This window comes from Desmodus rotundus, chromosome 5, assembly GCF_022682495.2.
Source record: "Desmodus rotundus isolate HL8 chromosome 5, HLdesRot8A.1, whole genome shotgun sequence".
In the NCBI taxonomy this organism is placed as follows: Eukaryota; Metazoa; Chordata; class Mammalia; order Chiroptera; family Phyllostomidae; genus Desmodus; species Desmodus rotundus.
In genome coordinates this window covers 132,219,930-132,234,241 of record NC_071391.1, presented here as the reverse complement: position 1 = coordinate 132,234,241, position 14,312 = coordinate 132,219,930, and the positions used below count along the sequence as shown (strand labels likewise).

The following is a 14,312-nucleotide window of genomic DNA, read 5'->3' as shown; positions in this document are numbered from 1 at the left end:
CCTATATTCCCTTATTTACATTACAAATCAAGTATTTATTATTAAAAGTAAACCATTAATAAATCTTAGAAAATATTACTACCTTTTATTTCTGATAATTCTGAAATGTCTGAAAACTCAGAAATAATAGATCACATATAGTACTGTAATGTATCTCTTCCCACATGTTCACTCTTGGTCATCTATGGCTCACATCTTTGCCCAGTTTTACATGCCTACAAATATGTCACAAACTGGAACTTGTCATATTCAAAGCCAGTGCCTATTTCTTTAATCCAGTTACCAGATAGCAAGGAGTTGATAGCAAGGAGTTGAGGGAGCTTCTTCGATGTTTTTAATGATATTCTGCCTTTCAAATCGGTCACAAAACGATAAACTTAGTGGAGTTAATACTATAATATAGATGGGATCCTAACTAGAATGAGGTAGTATGTTTTTCAAATTTAGAAAATATTTAGGAAATATATAAAAAGCATTGACTCATCAAATAGACTAGGGTCATATTTTGATCTTATAAGAGGTGAAGGAATCATGATTTTCAGTTAATGCTTGAAAGTCATATATAGAAGCTGTTGATATTAGTAACAGCTTTTCACTCCCATCATTTAATATATCACATTATAATTCCACAAAGTAAATGGCTCATAGAAGTCATAATGTAAATACTCTTATAAATCTGGTATAATATTTGCAAATTCAGGACTCAGGGCTAACTACTTTGTAAAATACAAAAAATGTAACAGCCAAAGATTTTTCAAAATGTATTTAAGTCAGTAAACACTGATTATACATTTGTAGTATGTAAAACTGCATGTTTATATACTTTCTGAAATATCGAAGACTAACAGAAATGAAAGATTAAACTACATGCTGTGTACATTTGATTTTTTTATAATTTTCTCTTTTCCTTCTAAGACATCATCCGTAATGATAGAATTTCAAAATTATAATTTATGTAATTTTCCTATTTTTCAGAGCGACTCCCAACTGGGAAAATGAAGCTATTTTTTTTAATATCTCATTGATTATGCTACTACATTTGCCCCAATTTTTCCCTCTTTGCCCCCTCCACACAGTACTCCCACTCCCTCCAGCATTCCCCCCCCACTTAGTTCATGTCCATGGGCCATGTATATAAGTTCTTTGGCTACTCCATTTCCTGTTTTTAACATCCCCGTCTATTTTGTACCTACCAATTTGTGCTTCTTAATCCCTGTACCTTTTCCCCCCATACTCTTTCTTCCCCCACCGTACTTCTTCCCCCTCCCAACTGATAACCCTACAAATGATCTGTGTATCTGTGGCTCTGTTCCAGTTCTGGTTTGCTTAGTTTGTTTTTTTGTGAATTCACCATTTTAACGTTCATAGTTTTGATCATTTCCTTAAGTCCCTTTAACATTTCATGTAATAATGGCTTGGTGATGATGAACTACTCTAGCTTTACCTTGTCTGGGAAGCACTTTATCTACCCTTCCATTCTAAATGATACCTTTGTTGGCTAGAGTAATCTAAGTTGTAGGTCCTTGCTTTTCATCACCTTGAATACTTCTTACCAGTCCCTTCTAGCCTGCAAAGTTTCTTCTGAGGAGTCAGCCAACAGTCTTATGGCAACTCCTTTGTAGGTAACTCTCTCCTTTTCTCTTGCTGCTTTTAAGATTCTTTATCTTTAACCTTTGGCATTTTAATTATGATGCATTGGTGTGATCCTCTTTAGGTCCATCTTGTGCTACCTGGTCTTGCATGTCTATCTCCTTCACCAAATTAGGTAAGCTTTCTTTCATTATTTTTTCAAATAAGTTTTCAATCTCCTGCACTTCCTCTTCTCCCGCCCCTGTGATTCAGATGTTCATAAACTTAAAGATGTTCCAGAGGCTACTTAGCCTATCATTTTTTGAATTTTTTTTCTTGATGTTCTGATTGCATGCTTTCTTCTCCCTTGTATTCCAAATTACTGATTTGATTATTAGTGTCATACCCTCCACTCTTGGTTCCCTGTAGATTTTTCTTTTACTTACTGTAACTTTCATTCCTGCCTGGGTCTTTATGCTGTTGAGAGTACCCTCTCAGTTCCTAGAGCATCCTGATAACCAGTGTTTCGAACTTTGCATTTGATAGGTTGCTTATCTCCATTCTGTTTAGTTCTTTCTCTGGAATTCTGTTCTGTTCTCTCATTTGGGCCATGTTTCTTTGTCTCCTAATTTTGGCAGCCTCCCTGTGTTTGTTTCTGAGTATTAAGTAGAGCTGCTTTGACTTCCCATCTTAGTAGCATGGCCTATTGTAGAAAAGCAAGCCTGTTAGCTGTCTGGGGCAGAGCCTTAGGTAATGCAGGGTGGGGCAACCTGTGTCATCACTCTGTGGGTCTGTGTGGGGAAGGGCTCAGAGACCCGGAAATGCCACTGCTTAGCCTCTGGGATTTTGCCGGAGAAGAAACTGTCTCCCAACACTCACCCTGTTGCCAGTCACTTCACTTTCCCCCATAAGCCACTGGTGCCCTTCCAGCTGGTTCCCTAGTGCTGAATCCCAGGGAGGTGGTCTACATGAGTTCTAAGTCCACTGCAGGCCCTTCAAGAGGAGTCTCTCGAGAATACTGCAGCTTCTTGTGCTTCCCCAACCCCCACTGGTTTTTACAACCAGAATTTATGTGGACTTACCTTCCTGGTGCTAGAATGCTGGGCTGAGTGGTCTGGTCTGGGGCTGGGACCCCTCACTCCTGTGGTATCCCCCATTTTTATCCACCACATGTGAATGTGGGACTGCTTGTTCCGCGTCTCCAGGCCTCTCCATGCATCTCTGGGTCTTTGCCCCTCCACCCATCTAGAATAATGTGGCTTAATCTTTTGTTGTCGAACTTCCATACAGCTCAATTTTCTGACAATTCTGGATGATATTTGTTTTGTAGTCTACTTGTAGTTTTTGTTAAAGTTGTGCATGGAGGCATAGTGTGTTTACCTATGCCTCCATCTTGACCTTAAGTCTGAAGCTAGTTCTTAAACTCTAGGGACCGACAGCATCACAAAGTCACAATATTGTTTAGCTCATTAATCACAGACCACCAAAAGTATCCTATTTCCACTTAAACCAAGAGCCTACACTAATGGCTGAACTTTTCTTTTTGTCTTCATTCGAATCTTGGTAGTTTTCCCTATCTTCTAATAAAGTTTTTCTGTGAGGGCTATTACATTCTAAAAACTAATTTATAATGACTCAAATGCAATGTCCATTTTTGGTAGTTAGTGCAATACTGGTACTTACAAGATGTTTTTCTTCAGATTCTTCGTTATTGGCACCACCCTGTCCATAAATTACAGTTTTTATACAATCATTTTTCCTTCTCTTATAGATTATCTTGAATTTCTGGATCTAAAATAATAGTATGAATGTTATCATCTTTCTTAGTTCAGTCAATTGCAGCATTCATTTCTTCAACACTTACATGTGCAGGCACTACAATGTGTGCAGGAGACGCATCAGTAAACAAAACCTAAGTTCCAATGCTCACATTACAAGTGAGTGGAAACTGACTGTAAGGAAGTATATATTGTAAAATATCAAGTAGTTACAGGAGCTTCACAGAGAGGCCCATATTTCCTGCAGTGTGAGAACAGAAATGGGATTTGACAGTTACAGAACTCTGAAGATATATGAATGCTCAACCTAAAGGAGTCTGCTATGCAGTTAAGGGCTTGGTTTGGAATGCCTGAAGCTTTGAAACATGGGATGGGTTTGGGCTCTGTAGACTCCCTGGGCCCTCAGGGCTTGCATATGTGGTTCATACCTCCTAGGAAGTGGTAACATTCCCCATGCCCCCTCCATGTCCCATCCCCTTGCAGAAGGACTTTTTCCATAGTTGCTCCCATTTCTGATAGGTTTATTTATTTTTTAAGAAAAACTGGGCTCTAGCTGGTGTGGCTCAATGGATTGAGTGCCGGCCTACAAACCAAAGGGTCGCCAGTTCGATTCCCAGTCTAGGGCGCATGCCTGGGTTGCAAGCCAGGTTCCCAATGGGGAGCACATGAAGGGCAACCAACAACACATTGATGTTTCTCTTCCTCTCTTTCTCCTTCCCTTCCCCTCTCTAAAAATAAATTTTAAAAATCTGTTTTAAAAAGTTTAAAAAAAAATGGATAAGGGGATAGAGTGATAAATAAAAGATACAATTTTAGGTAAAATAGTCCAGAATGGCCTGAGTATGTAACATCTGAGCTAAGACCAGAATGAAGTAGAGGAAGATGTGCAGCTATTTGGGAAAGAGAATTCCAGATACAGGGACTAACAACGTAATTTGCACTTCTTATTTTAAGTTTAGAATATAGAACAACCTTTCATTTCACATACCTATTTCACACAGTCTTTTACTCCTTAATCATGTGCCTGTTCTTCACCAGAAGTAGAAAGCAAATTTTATTTAAAAATATAAAACGAGATGGACAGTACACAGTGCTATTTTTAAAGCATTTAATCGGGAGGGAATATGCTTGGTTACTTGCCAGAAGGTAGACACCGAGACCATGTGAGAGTTAAACAGGCTTATACAAAATTCCAGACTCATAAAAGTTGAGGCTAGGGTGAAAATGGAAGAGAATATGTCTTGGTATCAAGAGACAGAAACCAACCTGAGTACAGATAAAACGAAGGCGAAATTTTTTAACAGGATTAAATCTCAGCATAATCTGCCTGAGATTTAATTGGCCTAATAAGGAAGGAAATAGACTACACATTTAAGCAATTCAAATAATAAACTAGCATGTAGTAACAGCAGCCAGAGGATTACATCTGGGATTAGATTTTTGGGGGTGCTTGATCAAGACGGCTGGAGAGTAAGCCTGGATAATCAAGATTTCACTATTTGGGATACCTTTGGGACAAACAATTATCACTTAGTTTTCCCTGTCCCCTTAGCCTTGAACACCTTTGCAAGCCAAACTGATATTCAGGGATCCTCTAACATCAGGCTCAAAATTATCTGTATGAAGCTTTTTCTGACCCAAGACAGAAATGTCATTTTCTCTAGACCCAAAATGCACTTTTTCCACATCAATCATAGCAATTAATGGGCTCTATCGATAAGCATAACTTCTTAATTCAAATACAATTTCTGAGGTCCTCTTTAAATTAAAAAAAAATCCTTTATTTCTAGATTTGAAATTAGAATTGTTATTGTTTTTGTTTTACTCGGGTGTCTGCTCTCGTTTTAGCGTACCGCTGCGGGGTATCCAAACCTTAGAGCTGGTCAAAACAAAAGCACGTTTTGACAGGACCATTAAGTAATGACTACAATTCCCAACATGCCCTGCCGGTCAACACGTGCATCTCGCCAGTTTTTCACCTTTCAAGCCAATGGGTTGTAAAGAACTGGCGGCTGAACAAGCTGGAACCCTCTGGAAGAATGAATAAAAGAATCTTACCAAGAACGAAGGGGGATTAAAATAAACGACTGCCCAGTGCATGACTTGTATCCATGGCAATGTCTGACAACATCTGTGCCCAGAGAATTCCTCCTCCGCTGATTAATTGCAAAAGACCTCCCGACAGATAACGCAAGAAACGTCCGCAAGTGAAACTCAAAAATATCAAAACAACACTCTCGGATGTGTTAAAGAGGTAGTTCCCCACCAGTTCCCTAAACTTACCTTAATACTTATTTTCCGAGATAACAACCCCAATAAGGTCACTGTATTTTCGTGAAGCTTAAAGTATGCTTTTCAATGGCCAACTACCTCGGCGGGAAATGGGAAATTGTCAGCACGCTCACTGTAAGACTCCCAAACAAGTTCTCGTGGTCTCCGGGTCGCCTTAAAAGACTCAAAGTTCCCACGTCTTCACAAAAAGAGGTTTAGACTATTTTTCTCCTATAAGCTGACAAAGTGAGCTTCCACTGTGTAATGCGAGCACATCTTCCATTTTGCTCAAGTTTAGTCCAGTCCAAGGGTGCGCCCCTCCCAGCTTTGCTTGGCTTTTCCTCGGGAAGGGTCCCAAGACCCGTCACACGACGCGCGCAACCCACAACCTGACGAAAGGAGATTCACGACTCGCTGCTCGCGGCCTACCTAGAAAAGTCTCGCGTCTCCAGCAGGGACGTGAAATCGCGAGAACTACCCACCTGGCCGAGATCCCGCGCTAGCAGGCGTGGCCGAGAGCGGAAGAACTCGCTCTTAGACCCTCCCATCGCAGTTCAGCACCTCGCGTCGCGAGAACGCTGAGTACCGCCGGCCCGGAAAGCGCGAGCAGAAGCTTAGGTAACGTGAGCTGGCCTTGTCGGCCGCCGTAGCCCCTGCTAGGACAGCCCGTGCAAACCTGCTGGAGAAGGAAGAGAAAGGCAGAGAGAGTCGGGTTACAAGATGGCGGACGTGTAGTAGTTACGGCGGCGGTGGCGGCGGCGGGAGAGCGAGCGAGCTCTGGGGGGGAAGCAAAGGAAGGGGAGGGTGGGTGTGTGGAGGGGTGAAGTGAGAGGTAACCGGAACTCTGGTCGTAGAGGTCTTGGTGGCTCCCGTTGCCCCTTCTCGCGGCTGAACCGTGGGAGCCATGGTGAACTTGGGCCGAGCCGGAGCTGCCGCCGCTGCCGCTAGCATCTCCCGAGAGTGAGAGGCTCGGACAAGGGGAACGTGGAGGCGGCGGCCGGGACGGCGGGGACAGCAGCCACGATGTCGGATACACGGCGGCGGGTGAAGGTCTATACTCTGAATGAGGACCGGCAATGGGACGACCGAGGCACCGGGCACGTCTCTTCCACTTACGTGGAGGAGCTCAAGGGGATGTCGCTGCTGGTTCGGGCAGAGTCCGACGGTAAGGTGATCGAAGCGGTAGGACCGGGCACAGGACCCCCAGGGCGGGCGCAGCCCTGGGGCTAGGCCGCAGGCGGGGCGCGGTTACTACCACCTCTCGGTACAACGCATGGGTTTTGTTCTGCACTTTCCGTACGGCCAAAACAAACTGTGCTTTGTCCGCATTCACCCTCAGTCAGACGCCGACGGTTCCCCCGCCTCCTAGTTCTGTTAAGGACTTGACCCCTTCCTCTCCAGTCTCTTTTCTTTTGAAGAGGAGAGAGTGTGAAAAAAGAAGGGAGGAAGCTCCTGAGACCAGGTAGGGAGCCGACCCTCCCTCCCCTTCCTATTTTATCAATTTTGTGTCTGGTGTGAAAGCTTTAGTGAAACTTCTCTTTCTGAGTCTTTTTTTTTTTTTTTTTTAACTCGATTTTACCAACGAGCCCCAGTTGCCACAGTCGACAGGTGCCGGGGAAAACCAAAGAGCACCTTCTAAAGCCTGGGGTTACTACGGGCTGTTGCCACAATACATGCACGCACAAGCACACACGTCTTCGTCTGGTACGCCTCCAGCCTGCCTTTGTGGGGGTGCTGTGGATTCTTTGCAGCCTCGACAAGTTAGGGCACCGAAGCAGATAGTTAACTTGTACTCGTTGATTTATTGTACCAGTCGTATGTGAAGTATTTTTAAATCTTGAAATGTAGAGCCGTAACTAAAACACCGTTCTTACTGTAATCTGAAACTATGTACGGATAATGGAAAAAGAACTGTCTTAGATTTATTCTTGACGCATTTTGTACTCTTGTACTTTCTCTTTTATTTCAAGCAGTCTTGGACGTTTATTTTTACGTGCAGTGTCCTTCCTTTTGTTCTTAAGGAGAAAAGGATAAATGCAATTCTGTAATTTGTGTGCTTAGATTCCTGTTGTGGTGCTTTGTAATATGTTTTATTTGTTAAACTTGAAATGCAATAAAATAACTGTTCAAAAGAGTTTGGCTTCAAGTGGTCATTTAGACCTTAAAATTTCATTTCAATAAAACTTTAATAGTCATCAAGCCTCTTTATATTCTTGGTCTGAATATTTGTCTTAGATGGAATTTTTTTTTTTCCTTTAAGGGTTTCTGGGGATAAGTTGATATGTCCTAAATTAAATGTGAATTAGAGTATATTTGATTAGTTCAGGTGTCTAGCTGAGTAAAAAGAACAGGAAATACTTTTCTGTTATTTTTTTTATGTGAACTGTGATTTTTTATTCAGGGCTTTATATATTGAAACTTATAAATACTACTTTTTATCTTTCAGGATCACTACTCTTGGAATCAAAGATAAACCCAAACACTGCATATCAGAAACAACAGGCAAGTAGTTGTTTATCTTTAATTTGAAAGACTTCATCTGTGATCAAGGAAGTATTAATCTGACAAAGATGGGAAAGCTTTCCTGACAAGAAAATCATGTTTGGTAAACAAACTTACAGACCATATATATATTTCCCTCGCAGATTAAAAGTTGCAGACTGAAAAGTGAATGTTTATGTACTGGTAATAATTTATCTTTGAATTAAGCCACTGTTAGTTTTTATTAGAGTACGATGTATTCATTAGTCTTATTTAACCTATAGCAGAGCCAGGTCTCTGCTGTATACCCTGTACACTAAAGGTCTTTGATTCTGAGCCACATTTAAAGGAAATGGCATACAAGAAAATTCAAAGGAGTACTCTTTAAAGCAAGGAAAGCCTGTTTGTGGTGTGAAATTAGATCTTTTGACTGAAGCAAAGGTCGCTTTAAAGTATAAACACTTAAATGATCTTTAATTGTATATTTTTAATATAATAATCAGTGATACTTTACAAAAGTGTACATTGTCAAATATGTATTGTTCTCTGTTAATATTTGTTGTCCTATTTGGGAAAAGAAAACTTGTGTTTTAGCATACAAAATGATTTAATTTGGGAATGGCAGCAGTGAATCAACGTATTCTTTATACTGTGAATGTTTTCATTTTTATTATGAAAGATTGCAAAATTGAAAAGTACAGAGAATAATATAATGAGTATCTGTGTAACACCCAGATTGAACAATGTTAACATACCATATTTGTTTCGAATCTTTTTGTAATTTTAAACATTGTGGGTAGAGTTAAAGCCCCCTTTGTACCCATCTCATTCTATTCATTCTCTATCTTCCCTATAGGTAACCACTATTCTGAAGTTGATGTGTATTATTTCTGTACATGCTTTTAAACCTTTTCTGCATATGTATGTATCCATAAATAATATGTAGTCTTTTGTGTGTTTTTAAACTTTATACTATTGACCTCGTAGTCTTACATGTATTCTGCAACTTTTATTTTTCACTCAACATTATTTTGGAGATTTGTTCATGTTAACAATGTAGATCTAGTTAAAAAAAAAAAAAAGCACTGTACAGTATTCTGATGTATGATATATTCCTGTTAGACGTTTGGATTATTTCCAGATTTGTGTGTGTGTGCAGTGTGTAAAGTGAATATGGCACAGATTTTTGAAGGAAAAGATAAATTATGTTAAGATTACATTTACATTATCAATGCCTACTTTCTTCAAGGCCAATGAAATTTTGAATATCCAGAATCAAATACTTCCTGTTGGAGGGATAAAACTATGTCTGTTGCACAATTATTAGTAAAAGTCTTACTGTTAAACAATTGTTTTGTGTATGCAGTATATTCTTAATCAGTTCTTTGAAATATTTTAATTTTCAATATTCAGTTAATAGATTTTTCCTCTTCTTAGTAAGTATTGTGTGTCCTTTCTGATGGAGAATCAAATTAAACATGTGTCCTGTTTTGAACACCTGAAGATGTTTCCCATACCATAGACATTTAAGTAAACGTAATTTGTAAGTTAGCCAGACTCTCTCTTTGCACTGAATTTTGCCAGATAGCCACTTACGATTTTTTTGTTTGGTTGCTTGTGGGGAAGAAATACTAATACTTTGTGATTCTTTTTTTCCTGTCTGCATGAATATACAATTCTCAGGAACTGTGATATTAAGTGTGATTCCCTACAAATTAGTAATATGGATTCTTCTCAAATTGTGTACAAGATCCTTTTGCTATTATTACTATTGGAAAGATCACATTATGGCAGAGGTTTGTGTATAAAATAGTCTACCAACATTAGTCTAAAAACACACAACGGTTTTTTTTTTAAACTTTGGTGCATAGTTTTGTGTGTAATGTTACTCTGCTAGCATATTGAAGTATTGGAGGAAAACAATTCCAAAAAAATGTTATTCTGTTAGGAAAATGTTTTCAATAACTATAATCACATTCAAATAATGTACTGTTGGGCTCTTTTTTGACATTTTTTCCTAATTGAAGTACTTTTATTAAATAACAAGTTTTAAGAAAACTTTGGTAATAAAAATAATACGGAAAGGCTTGTATGTAAGAATTACAAACCAGTGTAAATGGGGGCACTTGTTTTACTTTATTTCTTATTTAAATTGAGTACACTTTTCTAACAAATCAGAGAGCGATTTAGGGGTTATGATAAACAGTTTCTTTATAATAGATACGATTTTTTATATTTTCACCAAAATCTACACAGTTTCACTTTTTACCAAGTTACACAAATTGAGGTTTCCAAACACATTGCTATGTTTCTATGTTTATTAGAATTACTTTTTTTAGAATGTCATTTAAGTTGCTCAATAAATTAGTCTATAAAATTTTTCGTTTCCAAAATTTATATGAAATACATTGATCATTAGTGTGCTTTTAATAAACAAGTGAATGGATGAGACATTCATAGTCTATTTTACTATACTAAAATACATTAAGTTCAGAGAGTAGTATTTAACATTATTTTTTTAACATTACATTCTACAATGAGCTAAGCAGTGAATTGTGTGTTCAAAATAGAAATAGTTGAGTTGAAAGTCAGATACTCAATATCAGTAGATTATTATGATCTATACCACTTTCTTGCATACTGTGGGCAATACTATAGTAGTTAATTGGAAGGAGCCGATATACACATGGGAAAGGGAAGAGAATGACTACGGTGGAATATAAAAAAGTTCCTGGTATGTTTGCCAAAACTTTAGTCATTTAGACAGCCCCACTAATCTTGAAAGAGTCACTTGGATGTGTTTTTTTTATATGTAACAATTTGTGTTACTGGGTTTAGGAAGTATAATAAAGTTCTCGTCCTTGGTTTCATTAGTAAGCAAGACATAACAGGTGAAACAGTTACGGAATGATAATAAAAGCTCAAAATAAAATGTTTTAACTGAATCTTCATTAAAAGGCCATGAAAGAATTTCACAGATAAGGCAACTAAGACGCAGGTTACATTTCATGACCAAGGCTACAGCAGGTATGTGCTGTATGACAAAATGCTATAAATACAACACAAAATACTGTAAAAACCAACTTACATTCCACAGACTTGAGCAGTAGAAAATTAGAGAAGGGAGAGATTGATATCAGCCAGAATCATTAAGAAAAACTTCACTCTCCTTGGTGGTGTGTGCTGTGATAGGGAAGGAAATAGTATACCAGATATAAATAGTATTAAGCCTATATGCAGCCTAGGTTTCTTATTTGAGGGCTTGATTTGCTAAACAAAAGGGAGCCATTGTAGGTTCTTCGGTAGGAACCTAACGTGATGAAAGTGATACGCTCTTTTAGGAAGCGAGTATGGCAAAGTCATGAATAATGAATTAGTGCAGAGGGAAACAAGAGCGTTAGGTAGTAATTCCTTTTGCAATAATTCTGATACAGGAAAATGAAAGTCTGTTTCGGTGTAGTAATGGAAAGAAGGAACAGAGCTCCAGTGTATTTTCAAGAAAGTACTGGAAGATTTGGTGAATGAAAAAGAAGGAATCAAAGGTCACTGGTAGTGTTTTTGAATCTTGGGGCCAGGAAAATGATGGTTCTCTCCAGAAACTGGGAAGTTGAGAAGAAAGCAGGTTTACATTAATTACTTGGTTAGAGATTTACGTTAAATGGGTAATACATTCACATTGTTAAAAATTCAGACAGTATTTGGTGAAGTCTCTCACTGACCATGAACTCCATACAGTTTTCCTTGCTAGAAGCTACCAGTGTTACCAGTTTCTTGTATATCTTCCTAGTGGTTTTATGCATATGTAAACAAATTTACACTCAGTCACGGATATTTCTTTTATTGGCATAAATGGTAGCACACTATATATACTGTTCTATGCCTTGTCTTTGTTCTTTTTTTTCCATTTAGGCTTTGAAGTGATTTTATAACGTAAGTGAAAAGGTCTTATTATGAACATCTGGGACTAAAAATACAGTAAGAGTTTGTTGTAGGAGAGTTAATTTGAGAATCACTAAATAATACAGCTGTAAGAGGAGACCTCCTCTGAGAGAGTAGATATAAATTGAGAAAAAAACAGTTTAGGATTGAGCCTTGTTGAATTATCCACAGTAAGTCACTCATCTGATGATAACTGCTTGAGTGAATCAGCTCGTGGGTTGGTCACTATCTTTGGATTTTTTTTTAAGTACATTTGAAAGTTTCTGAAATGTTTTCTGTAGAGGGGTGACATGATCCAAAATAGTAACATCAATCTGTAGAATTGAAGAGCGCCAATAACTGGGGTGGGATACTAATAGAGAGATCACAGCATGGTCCAAGCAAGAGATAATGTTGGATGGGGTTAGTAGTGATGAAAGTGGAGATGGAAAGAAAGGGATGGATTTGAAATATATATTGAAGATATAATTGACAGGACATTCCGTTAAAAGGAAGATTTAAGCAATTGTTAAAACTACAGAAACAGGAAAATGTGCTGTCCTCAAGCCAACGAAGATAAGAATCAGAATTTTGGTAAGGGAAGGACAGCTCATCAGTTAGCTAATGGTTGTTCCATATCCTGCAAGAGAGAGATGGAGAATATTCTAGGTTTTGGTTAGAAGAATGTCCACTGAGATGAAGGTACAAATGAAAATAATCAAGTATTTATTGTATCTCTCAATTGGCAAAAAAAAAAAATCCAATAAAACTGAGAATGTTGGGGTTTAGCCTGAGAGTCATTGTGGGGAATGGACTGATGAGTATACATGGATGAATGAGATTTCTGCAGTTTTGAATGCTGCATTAAAATGACAACATGACTTTGTAATGAGTAGAGTTCATCCTGCACTTTGAACTATAGATCAGGTACAAGGGTAGAGGACATGAATGATTAGCTTCGAAAGATGGGTGAGGTGACAGAAGTGTGTTCTGGGTGGTGGTTTGGAATGGGACCAAGGAGGAATCTTTGGGAATCAGATGGGAGACAGGTCCATCTTAGGGTTTCTAGGGAGATGCCTTGATAAATAAAATGCCATAGGGGAGAAGCTTGGGAAGAAACTTTGTGGGTTTTTTAAAGAATTTACTCAGATTTATAGTATGGCAATTAGTAGGAACATGGGTTGCATTTTATTATTTCTATATACATATGTGATTTTGAGCAAATTTTCTCTGAATCTCATCTTTTAAATCAAGATCCTGCCTTGTGGAATGGTTGTGAATTAATGTATGAAAAATAGTTTAGCACAGTACCTGACACATAAGCTCAATCAGAGAACTATATTCATAATTTTATAATAATCCCAGTGTAGGCAGCATTTTCCTCTCTTTCAATAAGAAAAAGATCAAAGAGGTGAAATACTTTGATGAAAGTCACAGAAATAGTGGACAGGAAAGCTTTGAGTTGTACTCAGGTCCTAATTCTAGTTGAGGATTTTCCACTCATATCCAAATATGTCACAGATTTGGAGAAGATATTATTACTGTTTATAAGTAGTCGTCATGTCTATCTTGGACTATGTGTTTTACCGTACTATAAATTAAAAGTCATCTCAGAAGAACTAGGTTAACTATTAGGAACTACTAGAGAGTTGTATGCTGCATTATTGGCTAAACTCATTTTCAGACTTTTAAGTTGATTTTGCCCCTGTAAATTCAGTAAACCTGTTGATATTTCTATTTTCCTTTTTCTAAAAACAGTCTTTTTGGAAAACTTCAGCTCCATCTTTACAGAATTTTGTCAGAGTCAATAAGGGGCAGAGCTAAGGCTGGTCTGGCAAACTGTGATGTCTCAGATATTTCACGACTCTGGATTTATCTATGTTAAGGAAGTGGATCAGTACTGGAGAAGTAAACTAAAACCGACAATCCACTGGTTTGCTAGATCCTTTTAAAAGTGTCACATATCTTTGTGAATATCATATTAAAAACTAGAGACCCTTTACCCAAAAGAGATGATAATAATTTTAAGACATCTTTTAGACTCTGGATTAAGAACCTCTGATTTAAACAGTATAGGCTCAATAATGTATATTTAATACATAAGATTGAAAAAAAATTTTCTTAAAATAATACTATAACACATTGTGGAAACCTGACTTGGTAAAGATTAAATTGTCAAGCTTCTCTAGCTCATATATTACTCCCATCCTGAGTTTGGACATCATAACCTTTCTTATTTTTCTAAAGGGCCAGACCAAATGTAACTGCTTTTCTGTTCTCCCTGCAGGCTCATTT

The 14,312-nt window shown here is 38.1% G+C and overlaps 1 protein-coding gene across 3 annotated transcripts in view; it reads left to right on the top strand.

The window, feature by feature from the left end:
- Positions 1-6,138: 6,138 nt before the first annotated feature.
- Positions 6,139-14,312, top strand: part of PPP4R3B (protein phosphatase 4 regulatory subunit 3B) — a 51,691-nt gene continuing 43,517 nt past the window's right edge. The window contains exons 1-3 of one of the 3 annotated variants that reach the window (XM_045189421.2): positions 6,139-6,236; positions 6,473-6,783; positions 8,065-8,120. In XM_045189421.2, coding sequence (XP_045045356.2) covers positions 6,642-6,783; positions 8,065-8,120 — 198 coding nt within the window. In that variant the 5' untranslated portion in view covers positions 6,139-6,236; positions 6,473-6,641. Of the gene's footprint in view, positions 6,237-6,391; positions 6,784-8,064; positions 8,121-14,312 lie in introns of those variants that run through there. The other 2 variants (XM_024552774.3, XM_024552775.4) reach the window with 2 other exon arrangements.